The 18,853-nt window shown below is 38.2% G+C and overlaps 1 protein-coding gene across 2 annotated transcripts; it reads right to left on the reverse strand.

Moving 5' to 3' along the window:
* Window positions 1-3,774: 3,774 nt before the first annotated feature.
* Window positions 3,775-17,994, reverse strand: Dio2 (deiodinase, iodothyronine, type II). Of its 2 annotated transcripts, none has more exons than XM_005390230.2 (2): window positions 17,079-17,994; window positions 3,775-9,387 (listed from the first exon to the last, which is right to left on the reverse strand). In XM_005390230.2, the coding sequence occupies exons 1-2, from the start codon at window positions 17,298-17,300 to the stop codon at window positions 8,800-8,802; spliced, it is 810 nt and encodes a 269-aa protein (XP_005390287.2). In that variant the 5' UTR covers window positions 17,301-17,994; the 3' UTR covers window positions 3,775-8,799. The 2 variants fall into 2 exon arrangements, with proteins under 2 accessions (XP_005390287.2, XP_013372700.1); XM_013517246.1 differs by having other exon boundaries at window positions 8,812-9,387.
* Between the last annotated feature and the right edge of the window lie 859 nt (window positions 17,995-18,853).

An 18,853-nucleotide genomic window follows, 5' to 3' on the forward strand; every position in this document is an offset into this window, starting at 1 on the left:
TGCCTTGAAAAAACTATTTAAAGGAAGGCTTTAGAGCGAAGGAAAATTATGAAGTTCAGACACTCAGATCTAGACACAGAAATGAAAAGCATTGAAAGTGAAAGTAAAAACTTTCAATTTTTTATTCTTGGTTGGTCTATCAGATAACATTTTGCTCAAAGTAACAGCAACGATGTATTTGTTTATGTATGCTTACTCATTACTTTATACATAAGTATGCTTATATATTCCTACGTGTAAGTGAAATGAATGACCACAGTAATGGATAAAAGTGAAAGGGATAAAATGATAAAATGGATAAAAATGAAAGTAAGGGATAAAAATGAAACATTAGAATTATTGTGCTATGTGATGATGGATTTGCAGTATTAGCTGTTATTGTGTATTAGAAGCTCTAGGGCCAGGCATGGTGGCTCACACCTGTAATCCCAGCGTTCAGGAGGCTGAGGCAGGAGGAAAGTTGGGAGTCTGAGACCAGCCTGGCCTACAAAGTGAGCTCAAGGCCAGCCTGAACTGCATAGCTAAACCCTGTTTCAAAAAGAACAACAAGAAAGCTCTAAAGCAATTACTTAAAAAGTAAAAAAAAAAGCAATTAGGTAAATGGTTTGATAAAAAAAGGAAAGAAAATGAAATCATATACAAAATGTTCAATTGAAATCATAAAAAATAAAAGAGTAAAAGATAAAAATAAGAAACAAAAAATAAGATCAATGACTACACAACAGTAATAAATCTAGTATATATTAATACAAGTAAATCAATAATCATTTTGAATAGCAATAGTCTAAGTATAACAACTAAAAGACAGAGATTCTCAGAGTGGATCAAAAAACAAGACTAAAGCAGGTGTTTTGTACAAGAACCCCACTTTAAATATGAAAACAAATTTGGGATAAAAAATGTGAATGAGGAAATACACCACTCTTATCCAAAGCCAAAGAAAGCAGGAGTAAGGAAGTTAATGTCAGACAAAGCCAACTTGAAAGTAACCAATATCATCAGTGACAAAAAGGGGCATTATATACTGATAAAGAAGTCAATTCTACAGAAACCCATAATAATCTTTAATATTATGCAGCTGACAACAGAATATCAAAATATAGAAGGTAAAAACTGAGAGGACTGTAAAGAAATGTGGAAGGATTCACTATGGATATGAGATGTTATATGTTATATGACAGATTGGACACTTCAACATTTCATTGTCATAAATAGACCAATTCAGCAAGGCAGAAAATCAGTAGTGCACTGGTAGAATTTATATATTCCAATGAATTGGATATATTCGATATCTGTAGACTATATGTACTTCATCTACAGACTGCTTTATCCAACAGCAAGATACAGATTTTTCACAAGTTCAACATTTTTTCAACAAATAAAACTGGTACAACTGAACATCCACACTAAAAACAATAAGGGAAAGAAAGAAAATTATCTATTCACAAAACTTTCACCCCTCACTGAAGTTATATAACATACAAAACTATGAATTCCTAGATGATAACATAAAAGAAAACCTACAGTCTGGGAATGTAGCTCAGAGGCATAAGCGCTTACCTGACAAGCCTGATGTCATGAGTTCAATTCCCAGTACAAAAAAAAAAGAAAACCCAGATGACCCTATATCTGATGATGACATTTTAGATAAAACCCCCAAAGACATGATCCACAAAGAAACAGTTGATAAACTTGAATCATTAAATATTGTTACTGTGTGAAAAACAGTGTCAAGGGAATGAGAAGACAAGCCACAGATTGGGCAAAAATATTTGCAAAAGATATATCTGATAAAAGATTATAACATAAAGTACAAAAAAACACTTTTAAAGCTCAGCAATAAGATAACATACTGACAGTGCTTGGCAAGAATAAAAGACCAGGACCTCTTAGTGCTGATTGGAAATCAAATGGCGCAGACACTTTAGAATACAGGAACTATAATAAGCAAACAACAATGACAACACCATAACAGTGTGCACATACACGTTTTTTTGCAAAATTTGAAAGAACCAACATGTCCTTCAGTAAGCAAATGAATAAATGAACCATGCTATATGCAGACAATGGAATATTACTCATTGCTAAAAAGAAATGAGTTGTCAAATCATGAAAAAACATGAGGAACTTTAAATGCATATTTCTATTGAAAGAAGTCAATCTGAACAGGCCAGGTTCTGTATGTTCCAACTATATATTTCAGAAAAGGTAAAAGTATGAAGATATTAAAAAGATCAGTGCTGCCAGGGATTAGTGTGATGAAGGATAAATAGGTAGAGCACAGGGAACTTTTAAAGAAATGAATACAGTCTGTTTATGATTCTGTGAGTGATTTATCATTATGCCTTCATCAAAACCCATAGTATGTACAACACCAAGATTGAACCTGAATGTAAATGATGGACTGTGGGTGATACGATTCAATATAGGTTCAACAACTGTAATAAATATATCAATGTGATAAAGAATATTCATAATATGGAAGATTATGTATGTATCAGGGAAAAAATACATGGAAATATCTGTAGCTTCCTTTGAGCATTTTTATGAACCTAAAACTACTCTAAAATAACAGTTTCATTCTTTAAAAAAATAAAAAGGAAAAATCATTAAGCTAATTTCTGACACCTTTGAATATTCCTATTTCCTGGTTTGATGACAGACCCTATCTCCATGGAAATAGGAGAGCAGACACATTACACAGGTGGCTCCAGTCCAAGTGCTTGCCTGGAATTAAGGCCAGACTCCATCTAATCCATTTACTAGTCAGATGTAAGTCAGTAGCTTCCTCTCAGCCAGGCATAAGGAGAAACTGGCCTGAAAAAAACTGAAATCCAAAAGAAGAACCTCCCTCCCACTGAAAGTGTTTCAGTTCTTAGATCTAGCTATTCCTGAGCAGTTTCATCTCAGTCATTTGCATGGTTTCGTTATATGACCCTATAAATTTCACTTTTTCTTGCAGACTAATTTGAGTTTGCCTGTGACTTGCAAGGTTTTGATCAATTCATGACAGCCCCTAAAGAAGCCATTACTTTTACCTTTTTTGCAGATCACATTGCACCTAGCACAGGGTGGTGCAAGAATAGAAACTCAACCTAACATTATCAAAGTTTTTCTAAATTTCTATTAAATTTCTAGAATATTATATAAGATGTGACAAATATTACTGAAATTATTGCATGTAAAAATTGCTAGCAAGTTCAGAGTCTCACTTGTACTATGGTTAAGTCTCCTGTTTTTAAAAAACAAGAAACATATTTACCATGTTACAAACATATCCCTTCTTATTAACTGACCACATTCTCCTTGACATTTATATCCTTATTGATTGTACCAGTGATCACATAACAAATGTGTGTGTGTGGGTGTGTGTGTGCGCATATGTGGTGCATGCATGAACATGTTTGTTTTACTTTAACCAACTTCCAACTTCCTGGAAAGTTTTTCTACTGCACTTACAAAATCTGGGGTGTAAACCGAACAAAGTCCTCCACAGTCTCGTATAGAGGCGCCTTTCCATGAATTCTGTGTGTGACTTGTTCATAAATATGGAAAGTATCTGAAGGTTTTCTTTTAACTTGTCTTGATTTCCTTGAAGACTCTGGCACACAGCATGAGATTAAAATAATCTGGCATTGCTACTTCTGTGCCCACGAATACCAAGGAATAAATATTAGAATGATGAATTCTCTTTCCCTTGTCAACTACAAATGGGTTTCAGCCCAATGTAAGGTCTAGAAAGTGATTTAAAAATAAACAAATAGAACCAAAGAGTAACTCTATTCTTTTATTCCAAGTTTATTAAAATACAAGAACAAATTGTAAAGGCACACATACCACTCAGCACCAATATAATAACACTCTTTTTACCAATAATCTCCAAAGCATTTCATTTTTCTGCAACTGTAAAGCAGAGATATACACACATACATTCTCACCACATTTACCCAGTACCCAGCAGTAAGTCCCGAATATTCTCCTTGCTAGGGAGACAGAGATGGGGAGAGGCAGACTAATGTGGCTACATCCAACCACTAACTGAGTCGATGACTCTTTCGTTAGCAGTTATCATTCGCACACTGGTAAACTCTGCACATCTCAGTCTCCCTCTTCGGGCGCCGATTACCTGGGCTAGTGAGTCCGTGATAATGTGATGCAAAACTAAACAAAACTGGCCAGCATTCCCTGTCCAATATCTTTTAATTGCTTTGGTTATGAAGTACTGGATACTTATGTCTTCACATTCCCCTGATCGCAGCACACATAAAAACCACACTGACCAGTGAGTGACATAGTCTGAAGAAGTCTTAAAAGAATTTTTTAATTTCCCCTCCCCTTTCTGTGGGCTTCTTTCATTTATGTGTTTACCTGTTTGCTTTTTTTTTTCAAGGTAGACAGAGGGAGGATAGTTTGAGCCAAAATAATGACTTCATTAAACATCTGCTGGGTCTCCAAAGTTTCAGTAAATATTAAATAAACTCCCTGGAGCTCTGGTGCTGCTGCCCAAGACAGGCAGCCAGCCCTGACTTGCATGAGAAGTCTTGTTTGGATATCTGTACGTGTTTGCTCTCTGTTGGGTCAGACTCACCTGAGAACAGAGATGGTTCTGTCAGTCTGAGACCTTGTTTCGCATGCTATCTGGAACACAGGGCATGAGGAAGTGGCCCAATTTTTTTGCTCATCCTCAAGTCACTCAGTGACACTCAGCAGTCTTCTTCCAACCATAAGAAGTTTCTGTTCAAATCTTTCTAAATCAGTAGACCAAGCCCTCCAGGGCTAGTTTTTCCTCTCAGCAACTCCCTAGATCACCCAGCCTCACTCCCTTCCATTCATAAAAGGTCCCAAATAAGACCAAGAGGGCCCCATAGCCAAGCAGCTATTGGTACTTATGTTTTCTTCCGGAAGTGTGAATGAAAGTGGGTTTCATTTCTATTTTTAAGGCAAAAGAGGCAACATTAGGCTGTAATTATATTTTAGTTCTAATTTTTGGTAATATCCTATTTTAAAGGCTCTTGAAATTAAGAATCATCCCTGTCAATCTTCCCTACTCAGAGACATGACATAAGGCATGTTCTGAAAAGCTCTAAATGCTAGTAAAGGTTTTCATTAATCCTTCAATAGACAAAAGTCAGTGTCTACATATTAAGCTTTACAATTGCCAAAGGATGCTAATTAAATTTACTTTCCAAACCATCAGTCAGAAGTCAGGTGGAATACATTTCCAGGTTCATCCTCTTATGATTCATAGAATGGGAAGCTCTTTAAAATTAGTAAATTTCTCTTGCTGTGAACATAGTTTACCAGCCCTGCCACAGGCACTTTGTACCCATATAAGAGTTTTTCCAAAGTCATAAATACTGTCTTTACCAGTCCCTCTGGGATACTGTGCAAAGAAGCCTCCACTCATGACCTCACCATATTCCATAACTTTTATTCAAGAACCCAGATCGTGAAGTATATTCTGACAAAATGAAAGACTGCATAGGCTTTTCTTCCCTCCTTAATCAGATACTAAACATTTCTTGGTTAATGAGGGAAGATTTTAACTAAATCAAAACACCACTCAGAAGTTGATATTACCAAAAATCAGTAAATCATTTTATAAATGAGGTGAAGATACAGGCCCAGAGATCCAGAATGTGAATGAAGAAAATCATGGGGAACGGCTGCCACTTCAGCTATGCAAAACAATGACTAATTTGCCTCTCTGCGGGTCTGTTACATTTTAATAGCTGTGTGAAACGCTTCTACATTACTGTTCATGAATTTCACTCATGCCCATTCAAGAAAGTCATGATAAATCCCACTAATACTTTCTGTAAGCAATAAAATAAAATAATTTTTCAATAGTTCCACGACATCTTTCAAACACTAAATGTTTGAGTAAATCCAGCTACTATGATAATATCTGAAATTTCTCAGAAACTAGTTCAATACTAGACAAGCAATCTCAGCTTAGAAGGCTAAACAGATAGTTTCCTATGAACACAGCCTAGAGCAGGAAATGTTTAGGTGCTAAGAAAATGAACTCAGAGTTTTATATATGCTTTTCCCTTGTGAGAATTAAAACTATAATTCTTCAAGGGAACATATCTTCTAAAAGACATGATAGTTGAGGCGTATTGAAAATGTAATAATTTCTCTGAGCGTATCAGCTAAGCATTGATTTTCTTCTATCTCAAATAATGAGCTCTTGTTAATTTTTTAAAAGTTTATCATAGGAAACCATACATGTTTATGCTTAGACAGACAGGTTACATTATTACAGGCTTATCGTAATCCTGATAAGACCAATCCGATCTACATTTTGTAGAATTCCTGAGCTTTTTCAATCTGTTTTCTCCTTATTCACTTCCACAACTCTTCTTCCAGAACTTCTTCCAGGTTCTACTGAACACGTCTTTCCCGCTGACAGTCAGCCTGTCTTTAATGTCTACTTCCTCCACCTCATGCCTCCACTGGACTACCCTCCAGGGGAACGGCTTGTGTGTGCACACACACACAACCTACAGCTTCTTTTAAATTACAGCACAACTGGGTGATGTTCCCATCACACTTTTCCCCAGACAACTAGCATTGCATTTGCCAAATCTCATCCCCCCACCAGCTGCTCTGACGTCCTGTTCCACTATCACACACGTAGAATATAAGGGAGCTTCAAGGACAACGATGTGGGCAGGCTATAGCTGATTTTTCATTTTGCTTCTCTAGGGTACCACACACGTCTCAACACCATTTTGAAGATAAAAATCAAAGGAGGCCACGGATAAGCCTCGACTATAGTGTTTAACAGCTGAGAAATTAGAAATAATCTATTCTCAGTATGATGTGATAGCAATTTATTAGATAACATCACACTTTTGAAACTGGCTTTGTTGTTTTGTGGGTGTTTTTCCTAAATAGAACTTAGATCATTGGAAGGCTTGAGCATTGCTGTAAAAAAATTAGTCACAAGGGAGCTTTAATGTCTAAACAATATACCAGCTAGTGATATCACTGATTTGTTGCTCCATAAAAAAATACTTTTAATTCTTGCACACTGAGTTCTAACTATTTTCTCATGTGAGCCAACTAATTTGTTCTCACCTTGAGATAATCTTTTTATGATTAGTTTTATGTTTTACTTATTAATGTAATGGCTATAAGAACTTTTGATTTTATCATTTTAGTTTTAAGTATATCCATATACTGTGATCTGATAGTATGCTCAAATTTTTAAAAATTCTGATAGGTATGGGTTGCCCTATTCCTTTGAGGGTTACAATGTTCAGGTATTATTTATTTGTAAAACTATATTGCTTTTATTTTAAAGAGAAACATATATGTGTACATACATACATAATCATAATCACATCATATTGAGGCATTGGATTATTAAACCTCAGCTAATGAGACTAAAGGAAGACCCAGTTCTGAGTGTGAATGTCAATAGAAATTCCATTTTACCAAATTTCCTTATATGAAGAATAGCCTTATATTACAGCCTACAAAATTATTTTAATAACACAAAATAACTCTTTTATTTTGCAAGTGAAGAAAGTGTGTGTGTGTGTGGTGTGGGTGGTGGGTGGTGTGTGGTGTGTGTGTGGTGTGTATGCCTATCATTTATTATAGTCCACCTACACTGGGTGTAGGAAGGAAAACAGGGCAGTAGCTGAATGGCCAGGATCTTGGCTCCCACAACCTCAGCTCAGCATTCATGAGATAACAACTGCCACAAAAACTGAGACTTTGAATGAGTGAACCCATAAAATAACTGTAGGAATTTGGGAAAAACAGACTGGCACCAACAGACCCACTGGTTTTTCCTTTAATAATTATAATGGGATATAATTCACCCACTAAAAATGTATGCACCACATACATGTTTCATAAAGTATTTATTTCTAAAAAATCTCACTAGTTTAAATATGTAAGTGTGGTATTTTTATCCTTTAAATCTCCCTTTCTTCCTCAATCTAGGAGTATATGATACTTTGCTTTATATGTATTTTCTTTGTGCTAATTTCAGTTAAGCGTTTTCTTCTCTACATTGTATATGTTCCTATGTTTCTGTGGTGAGCAAATTAGTCTCTTTCTATAGTTTCAAGGTGAAACTCTATGAAGTTTCCTAATCTTTCTGCTTCCTCTTTTCTAGCATGTCAATTTGCTTTTTCTTCTAGTACTTTCCCAATCTGCCTAGAAAGTAATCCTCAGATTTCAAATGATTATTCTAACCTTCAGGTGGAGGGATCACTCCTGGTATTTACAAATGCACCTGTGAATTCTGGGCTCTGTAGATTGGTGCAGAGAACTGAATGGCTAGAACTACTAGAACACAACAAACCCCAAAGTTCTAGCCACATGGCTTGGGTTCAAGGATGCATTATGAGGACAGAGTCCAGAAGTTTCCAGCTGGGTTCTATCACACTGATTAAAACCTAGGCAATGTGCTTTATCTTATAGACAGCAGCTTCTCTAACAGTTATTATTCAGGTAACTGTTTTCTTCTGGTCCCAAAGCAAGTATCACTCATTTCTCAAGTTAGAATGAGTACATGCTGAATCAGGGTTTCTTCCTCTCTACCTTGGATCTTTTCACTAAAAAGAAGTGCAATGGGGCTACTGTTTAGCCCAGTGCCATTGAAGCGCTGGAGGAAGTACTGAGATGTTAGAGGTTGATCTTCTTCTGAGAAGTAAATTCCTGTCTTGCAGTGAAGCAGTGGGACTCAGTGGAAATAGTGGATTCAATTCTTAATGTTCTTTCCTTTACACACTTTAAAAAAAAAAATAGCTCTATTGCAGTCATACCTTTAACCAACTAATCTAAATTTCATCTTTTGCTGAAGTTCTTCTCCAGCCAACGCCGGACTTCTTGAAGGTTGTAGCAGAAGGGGCCTTTTCCTCCCAGATAAGCAATCTTCTGTCTCTGCACAATGCACACACGTTCAAACGCTACCCCATAAGCTACATTGGCATTGTTGTCCATGCGGTCAGCCACAACTTGGCACTGGGGCGGCAAGGAGAAACGCTCCAGAAGCTGATGAGCTGCTGCACATCGATCTTCCTGGTTCCGGTGCTTCTTCACCTCAAAAGACAAAGAGGACCCCCCAGGTATCGCCCAGCCATCTGAAGGATGAGCCTCGTCAATGTAGACTAACAGGAAGTCAGCCACTGATGAGAACTCTTCCACCAGTTCGCTGAAGGCAGGCAGCTGGCTGGTAAAAGGAGGTCAAGTGGCAGAGCCGAAGTTGACCACCAGTGGGCGCTCGGCACTGGCAAAATCAAGAAGGTGGCACTGGACTCCATCAGCAGTCTTCTCCCGGACACTGTTTCCGCCACTGTGACCTCCTTCAGGACTGGACACACGCACCACACTGGAATTGGGGGCATCTTCGCCCAATTTCACCTGATAATGGAAAAAGATAACAGAGAAAGAGAGAGAATACTACATTAAACACATTGCTGCTTCAATCCACTCTACATAGATAGCATAGGTTGATATGTTATTTCCTTTAGAAGATATGACAAAGATACTGATCTGAGTACAAAGGTGTCTTGTCAAGAATAAAAGTATTTTTATGCTTATGGTTGTTGAAGGTAATTATTTTCATGATTGAAGCACTGGCAGTAACTTCATAATGAAGTCCAGGCAGATACTCTTTACTATTCATAGTTTGCTGTCCATACTTAGCAAGCACTATATAATCAATGATTGACTTCATTTTAAAAGTTAGAAGCAAGGAGTTGGCTTTAAGGCAAATGATCATGACCTTAGGACATACTGTCTCTTTTTCAATTCTAAATACACATGCAAGACCTGGTTCTCCCTGCATGCTATTAAATTCTCTAATCTCAAGCAATGAACAGTGGTAACTGGACTCCTTTGTGACCAAAGCTAGAACTCTGGAGCCCACTAGATTCCAGGGTTAACACCATTCAACCCTTCCAGTGCTGTCTCATCTGTACGATGGGGATAATGAGGCCTGTCCTTTCATACTGGATGGTTACTGGAGAGGAACAGAGTGAAAAGAGCTCTTTAAATCACCATCCTGTGTTAGTGCTATCTGACACCCCCACTGCACCCCGTGAAACAGAATGTACCTTTCCTTGGGAAACCCTGTGCTAGAAATAATAAATGTTCCTAAGAAGCTCTTGGGGCTCCTCTCAGTTTGACACCTTTCCTGGAGGTTTCCACCACTATTGCTTACCTGATGGTTCTGATGATCAGAACTTCACAATTTCCATTAACAAATATAAGCAAACAAAATCGTAATTATTCCAGAATCCTACTTTTTGTTATTTTCTTTTTTTCCACGTGGTTTGGCTTGTTGATTTTCCCTCTTTTATCTAGGATGTCACAAACCACATACTTCTCTACCACACAGTTTATTAGGGAGCTCCGTTAAATGATAAAATATTTGGGTACAAGTATAGACAGCAGTTTTCTATGTGCCCCCTTTGAACACAGTTTAAACAGTTGAACACAGAATAATGAAAGAGATTTCATGGCCTTTGTATCTATAAATTGATAATAAAACGCAGGCAACATAAAAGAACCAATTACTTCAGTTTGAATTAACACAATCAGATCTTCCCCTAGAATGGTTTAATCAAAGCAATAACATTAGGGACAACTTACCACAGTACAATTGATTTTTACACACTACCCTTCATATTACAAAACACTTTCAACTGGATCAACTTATTTTGCTCATATAAATACTTCCACATACAACACTGCTATTAACTGGAGTTGCTTAGAAGTGAATTGTTGAAGGTGCAAAAATTCAAACAGATATAAAACACTCAAGGGCTTTCATTCAGAAGTTTCTATTTAATGTTAATGCATAACAAACTTTAACTATTCCTTCTGAAAAATCCTAGTAGGGTAGGTTTGAAACAAGTACTATTAGTTTTATAAAAAGCAATCTTAAAATAATCTTTCTTTGAAAAGAAAACTGTTGGTGTTGTTTGATTTCAGTCACCACTGGGGAGAAATTTTAATTTTTTTGGCTAATTTATATGATGAAGAAATCTGCTATGCCATTTTTCACTGGATTATTTCATGTGAGCTACACAGGCCTTGGAGGCTCTCAAATATATTTCACACTTAAACATATTGACTTTAAAGGCATAAGTCTTCTAATCTGTGGCTTCTTTTGACACTTCTTTGTAGCTCTTTTGAATAGAATTCCCACCACCTCTTAGATCCTTCCTACTTAAGACAACACTAATGAGTCTACAAGACCTCCTTTTAACCGTACTGCTTATGCTATATTCATCAACATAGTGATAAGACCTGTATGGATTTGGATAAGTCTTCTACAGAGACCTCTTGTTAAGTAAGCAACTTGTACAGGGGAGAAAAATAATCTTTATGCTAGAGACTGGTAGATCTGTGGCACGTGAAGACATCTTTCTGCACTTTGGGGTCATTGTCGGAACTTATGTACAATTGTGTGGTCTTGATAAATAGGCCTGTGATAGCCAGACTCTCACCCCAGCAATCCTGTTGATCTTTGTGTTATTCCTGACAGTTCAACTGAATAATCTAATTTGATGCTTCAGGCACAGGTGATTTTTTTATTACCTGCAGTTAATTTTCCTAGAAAGTCAAACCTCAGTTTCCTTAGAGACCATGAACAATACAGCCAATGAAAACTTTATAAAATACAAACTACCTTGCCTCAGAAAAATTTAAGACCAGTGCAATACAGTTAAAAATTAGGAAAGTTGCCAAATACATAACACCCTTGCAGCACAGGGATAACATTTTGTTTGCCTCCAAAATATATTTTTTTCAAAATTTTGTTGAATGAATTATTGGTGAAGAATTTTACACTTCTTAATAATCTTGACATGAAGTGAACATAAATTATATTCGGGTGATAGATAAGCTTGTTGGTGCAGAAAAATTTGGAAACATGAATCCTGGCCCCTCCTGCAGTTTACTGCCAGTAAGACACCCAGTGTTGTTGATCAGATCTTGATTATCTGGGGTCAATAAATAAAAGACCTATGGCCAATCCTCTTTATTTTGTTTGGGGTTTTTTTGCTTGTTTTTTGGTTTTGTTTTTTTTTTTTTTTTTTCCAGTACAGGGAATCAAACTCATGACCTTGCACTTGCCAGGCAGGCCCTGTGCCACTGAGCTAAATCCCCAGCCTTCTTCTTTATTTTGTTGAATAGCAATGGGACCCTAATATAGCCTAGGATGTCATAAATGGATAGCCTTATTTTTGAAGGCAACTAGGTAGGAGAGAAAGCATAGGTCAAGTTGATGCTCTTAATAAAACTAAGTAAAAATAAAACACCCATGTTCCCTAAGTCCAAATATAAGTAGAGCAGCAGTCTGCTTTTATAAGCATAATATCACTAATCAATTTGTCTATTTGTACTAAACCTAATCTAGCCAAAATAGAGAGAGAAGAACATAAGTTTAAACTAAACAACAACAAAAACTTTTAAAAGAACATTACTGTGTGGTTACCATGAAAATTAAATTTCTGTTAGACCAGAATTTATAAATTCCTGTTAGAACAGGGTTTCAAATGGAGAATTTCTTGGTTTGCTGGGTTAACAATCCTGCTGAGAAGGAATGGGAGAATCACTATTGTCTTCATTGATGGAAGATTCTTTGCTCTCCCCAGGAGAAAAGTATTCCTTGACATAGAGCCAAAATGACGAGGAAAATAAAGTTGGTCCCATAATAACATTTAGGCTGCAGGAAAGAAGCTCAACAAAAACAAGTTATCCCCTGGTACTCTCAAACTTTGTTTTAATTTCCCACAGCGGCACACAAAGTCTCCTGGCCACAAGTTACCTATCATCTTAATTTCTTCTTCTTAGAGGGTTTGTGTTTGGTTTTTTGTCCTTAATGAGACATATTTGCCAAAGAGGCATTCAAAAGGCATTTTTTACTCTTGCGGAAGAGTAATTAGGTCGGTACCTCTTTCCCTGCCAGCATGAGCTGCTCTAAAGAGAACCCTGCCCAGTATTTAATGCCCAAACACAAGAAGCGTCATTTCCACTAATTGGTCTTGAAGTTCCGATGTTCCCAAAGGGTCCCTTTATTTTGCAAGGATCAGAAAGGACATACGTAAAATGTGATAATCGTCATCACTAACTTTTATCTCTCTCATCTGCGCTACGACAATTGTCCTTTCCTATGTTTTCACAAGCAGCATGAACACAGCATCAACAGAGGAGGTAAACAAAGGACCTGCAATTTTATAAGAGGGCATCTCTGAGCCAAGTTCAAATGTTACAGTAGACATGTTTATAAATATGAAAATGGGTATAAAGGCAGTGTATATATAAAGGCTGATTCCTTAATGATGGGATGCATTTTACTGACAGTGCTTGGTGCCTAGGGAAAGGGATAATGCCGTTTTAGCATGTGGACTGTGAAATGCAGGGCAAGGAGGAAAAAAAGAACCATTCATCAAGGGAAGCTGGAAATAGAGCATATACTACTAACCTTTTTTTTCCACACCGTGATCAAGGCTTTTGGATTAAAATATAACATATTCTCTGGATTAAAAAGCAACAGAAATGATAAAAATGCGACTGAAGAGTTACACGTACTCCTTGCTACCCAAAGCCCTGGAAGTGGCTTTATTAACTATCAGGAAGTGTCAGATTCTTTGACATAATGACCGGGCTACATCAATGTCCTTAGAAACATGGCCAAACAATCATTAAGCAGAGATTTAACCATCTGCATTCAGACTGGCCAAATAAATCAGAGCTGAAGAACAAACCACTTACTCCTCTTTCTAAGCTCCATTTGCTTTTTGGCTATTCTCTTTTTGATTTGTACCTTGAAAATGTAGCTCAAAGCCCTATCATTTCCCAGTGTTTTATCCAAGTGACAGACAAGCTCTGGCTATGGCATTCTTTGTTTTCTTTTGGGACAGTTTCTCTCTTAAAAGAGCCATTTTTCCATCGTAGAAACTAGTGTTAAAAGGCTTGAGGTGAATGAAGAGAAGGAGAATGCTAAAGAGACCCTTTCAGAAACCAAAATTATACGTTCAAATGAATATATTTTTGGTGCCAGTGCAGTATTAACCGTGAAGAAACTAAACTGCTTGTCAGCATCTATACTGTGTGTTTAGTTTTACACTTCATTTAGGTAAAAGCCAGGTTCCCAGACAGGGCAGTTTGCTTATTGGTTGTATGTCTGAGTCTCTGAGCACCAGCACAGGGATGTAGTGTCCAGAGGTAATGACACTGACTGAGGGACTTAGGAAACAGCTGGTATGTGCCTCAGAATATCTCATACATTCCATAGACTGTTTGCAATCAAATGCGCACACAGAACCCACATGATCTTTGAAAGCTTCACTATAATTTTAAATCCCTTTCAATATTTTCATGGACCAATATTATTTTATTCTTTCATTTTACTCTTCTACTGCAGTGTCCCTTCTTGTCTAGGCAAAACACAAGGATCATCCTTTTATTCCAGTTTATCTGAATATCTTTCCAAGTGCCTGACATTCAACAGCAAGGAGAAGTGAGAACAACAAATGGCAGGTCTAGTCCTACTGCGCGTGGACACACCCCTCATCCTGGACGACGCTGTTTCTGAGATGGCAACCTCCGAAGCCTGCGAGTCAAGATTATGAAATCCTGCGATGCCATCTCAGGCAGAACCTCCTCCAGTGCCTCTAGAAACGCCCACACCCAAAGACAGTGGCACAGATGACAGCAGCATTCAATGAAGTGATTCAACCTGTCTGAGAGGTTTCATGTGACCCTCAAATGCCACCACAATGACCATTATCCTAACCATACTTCAAGACAGAAAAGAACCAAAATTCAGGGTCCTGAGTGTCTCCATTCATTACATGGTCAACCCAGTCTTGTCTCTGGATATATAGTTTCTGAGGCTGCATATGTTTATGGCAGCTATTATATAAATCATTAAAAAACAAACATAATGATGTCAGTCATGAACTTGGTCACCGACAATGTCAGTAGGCAAAGACAAAGAAATGCAGAAGAATAACAAACCATATGCTGTATGAAAAAACAAATCACTCATCCTTCCCAATTTCCTGGAATGTGAGCAACAACCTATTACAACACAGTGAAACACTACACATTAGTGTAAAAGTAAATAATAAAAGTTATAGACACATATGTTTGCTTTTCCATTTCTATTCAATAAGTTGCTTAATGGGAAAACACCTCACTTAATATGTGGGTAACATTACAGCTTTCATAATTGATGTGAGAAATGACATTTATATTAGACATATATGCCTATAAGTAAAATTCTCCCAAGAAGTGATTTTTTTCATTTATCAGCAAAAGTCAATTGTCTTTCAAAAAAATAAAAGTTGAATATACTGAGATCAAGCCTCTGACATTTCCATGTAATCTGCTAAAATATATAAAACACACATGTAAATGAGGAAACTTCCTAATTAATGATGCTTATATACTTGTGTACTCCTCTTGCCTCTGAATATTTTATCCTTATAACAAAACATAAAATTTCACATTCCATATATACATCTGTGGAAATGGAATGATTATTTCAGGGTCTCCTTGCTCATAATTCTCATTTGCCTTTACATGAATAACATAAATGAAATTTTATTATTAGGACTTTGAGGATCCATTCATTTTCTCATGAAGGAATTCCATTAACTAAGAGTTCTCACAATTCACATGTCTTCAGGATCAGAAATGCAGACCTTTTGCAGGCTGCTTTTCACAAGAAAGACATGTATGATAGCCAGGTTTAGCTAGTTTACCATAGACATTTTCCTCCTGAACATTTGATTTGCAGTAGAACAACTCTGCCATGGATTCTTCTTTTATTTTCCAGGTGCTTAGCTTTACTTGTCTAGTGTTTCCTTATGGAGGGCTCATCCCCTTCCCCTCTATTATCCTGAGTTTCTATCTCTGTTTCTGAGCCTCAGCCTGTTGAACATGGGTCACTTCATTAAACACCTGGCTTCAATATTCCTCTAAAGCCCCCTTCCTTGGGGTCATTGGCAAGGTCACCCAATGTTGTGAGAGAAAACCAAGATTGCCTCCTTTGGTAGCAACATTTTTCCAAGTGAATTCATTCTCACTAACCCCGGGGGCCTTCGGGAATCATGTGGCATAGGGGGTGGGCACAGACTGACAAAGGACTGGTGACAAATTGTTCTTTGCTTCTCATCTGAAGGTCTCAGCTGAAACTGTGGTACTAGCACCTCCGAGCAGTAAAAAGGCTGAACACCAGAATTTTTAACTTAGAAACAAAGATCATCTACTGGTTTTTGGAGAGCAGCTGAGGGGATGACTTCTTCAGGTAAGGCGGGCAGTGCTCCAGGGCTCGAGGCAGGAGACTGCAATGACACATAGACCTATCAGTTCCTTCTAAGACAACTTGTTTTTACTTGGAGACACAAAGTAACTTTGGCTCCCCTTAAAAGTCTGGATTCCTGATAGCTGGTTCACAGATCTCCCCTTTGCAAATTGATATCTAGTGACTAATGACTCACAAACCCTGATCAGCATAGAGCAGGCTGCACCTCAGCCTCGATCTCATTAACTCTTATGTCTACCAGAAACAAAGGAAGTGGTTACAGTGCCCAAGCACACTCGCTGTGCCTGTATCCTTGTCACCTCTCTGTTTTAAGTAACACTCTTTTTTCAGCAAGAAGAAGGAAAATGCTACCTCAGTCATCCTTCCTGGTGCACCTCCCCTAGCCTCCCACCAAGCAAAACATCAAAATTCCAGTGTACAGTGACAGAATAAATATCCCCTCCTCCTTCTTTTTCTGTCTTTGCCCAACGTTATTCTACAGATACAAACCCTCTCCTCTAGTCACAGCAAGATATGGTAATAAACTTTATTTTTAAAAGCCTCCTTATTAGGTCACACAGCATCATTTCGACTCTATATCTGTCACTCCTAAATTCAACCTGTGCAACAGGTGTAGAGGTAAACATAGAGGCTGACTTGGACAGACGCATGAGGCAGGCCCCCAAAGAGGGCTCTACTGCGGTCGCCCCAAAGCCCCCCAGCGCCCCCGGGTCCCAGCCGACGAGCTCTGCTCGTTGACCCGGGTGAAGCCCCCGGGGGCACAGCTCACCTGTTTGTAGGCATCGAGCAGGAAGCTCTTCCAGACGCAGCGCAGTCCCTCTGAGGTCAGCATGCGCCTCCACTCTCCGCGAGTGGACTTGGAGCGGCTCAGCAGCAGAACCACGTGCTTGAGCAGAATGACCGAGTCATAGAGCGCCAGAAAGAGGCAGTTGGAGAAAAAAACTGGCAGAATTTGCAGTGTGATCAGCAAGTCTATGCTGAGGATACCCATCTTCTCTGCCTCCTTAGTCAGTCCCCTTGTGCGCTCTGGTTCCCCTTCACCCTCTTATTTAAAAGAGGGGTGGTGATGGGGGGTGGGGGAGGTAAGGAGGAAGGTTGGGGGTGGGGGGGGGAGAAGGAGAAAAACTAAATTAAAAGGAAGCCCAAGTTGTCTCCTCTTTCAAAGAAGCAGAAATGGCACGACCAAGTTCAGTCTCCAGCCCAGCAGTTGGAGTGTGCCCATCAATTCATTCAATTCGGAGCTGCTGCCTTTTTTTTTTTTTTTTTTTTTTTTTGCAGGATTTAAGATGTTAAAAAAAAAAAAAGAAAGAAAGAAACTGGCGCACCCGTCCCTAATCCAGTTACCCCTGTCAGAGTCCGTTAAAGACACGTTGTTCTACTTTCATTTCCAAGCACCTATGAGACTGTGGAAGAGACTGCAAAATTTTCCTTAGCTTTTCATTGTCTCTATGTTCTTTAAACGTAGCCTGTTCCTTTCTTGAACTGCTAGAGTTTTAAAAATGTGTTTTAGTGGTAGTTTTTTTTCTTTCTTTACTCCGTTTTATACACTCTTTCTGTTCCTTTTCTCCCAGCCTGTCTCACTCTCTCCCTTCTCCTGGAGCGACTGGGTCCTGCGCTCACTCCGTCTGGCTTCTCCTTCCTGCTATCTGTCTGTGTGCAGAGTGCCTCCCTCTACAGCCCAGTGAGTCTCCCTGAAGCCTTTTATACATTCCCTGGCTAATTGCTGCAATAGAGAAATGAAAGCCTAATCTTGCTAAAGATCTTGACGTCATTGAGAAAGAGGGCTTTACTTTGGCCAGGACTGCAGTGAATAGAAAAGCAAAACTCGACAACTTTTTTGTAGAAGGGGTGGGGGAGAGACAGTGGAATTTTGCTTTGTGATTGAGAGAGAGAGAGAGAGAGAGAGAGAGAGAGAGAGAGAGACCTTTGACAGCTTTTAGGAAATGCTTCTAAACTTTAGGGAAAGTAATTTAATAGAATGAGTAGATTAATATGGCTACACTCTCTCTTCTGATTATCATTATTAATTTATCAGGGGCTTGGAGAAAACAACCCTGGCAGGCAGGTAGAAAAGAGGTAGAGCAATCACAAGGGGTCTTTGCTTAATTTCTTCAAATATAACAATGTTTTACATGTGAACTTTATGTCTTTCCAGATTTGTTACCTGGGTCCTTTAAATATTTTTGAGTCATGATCTTATTTAAGAAAATGCAAAATGAGTTGTGAGGTGGAAAACTTTTAAACTATTTGAGAATCACCAGAGCATTTCCCTAAAGCTGTTTGCAGAAACCTAATACAAGTTTTTTTTTTTTTATTTTACTGAAGCTTCTCATACCAAACAACAACAAAAAGTCCTCCAGACATGAAAGGAAGTGGGTGACCAGATATTCTTGTTAGCTCCACTTTGCCTCTAAGCAGATCACATGCAAACTTTTCCTGGAATGGCAGGAAGACGCCATAAGACTGAAAAATAAATTATTTTTCAGACAGCCCTTTAAATTCAGCTATTCCCCTGTTTTTGTTAGCACAACTCCTAAAAGGACC

Source organism: Chinchilla lanigera, unplaced genomic scaffold (assembly GCF_000276665.1).
Source record: "Chinchilla lanigera isolate Chin_1 unplaced genomic scaffold, ChiLan1.0 scaffold00037, whole genome shotgun sequence".
NCBI lineage: Eukaryota > Metazoa > Chordata > Mammalia > Rodentia > Chinchillidae > Chinchilla > Chinchilla lanigera.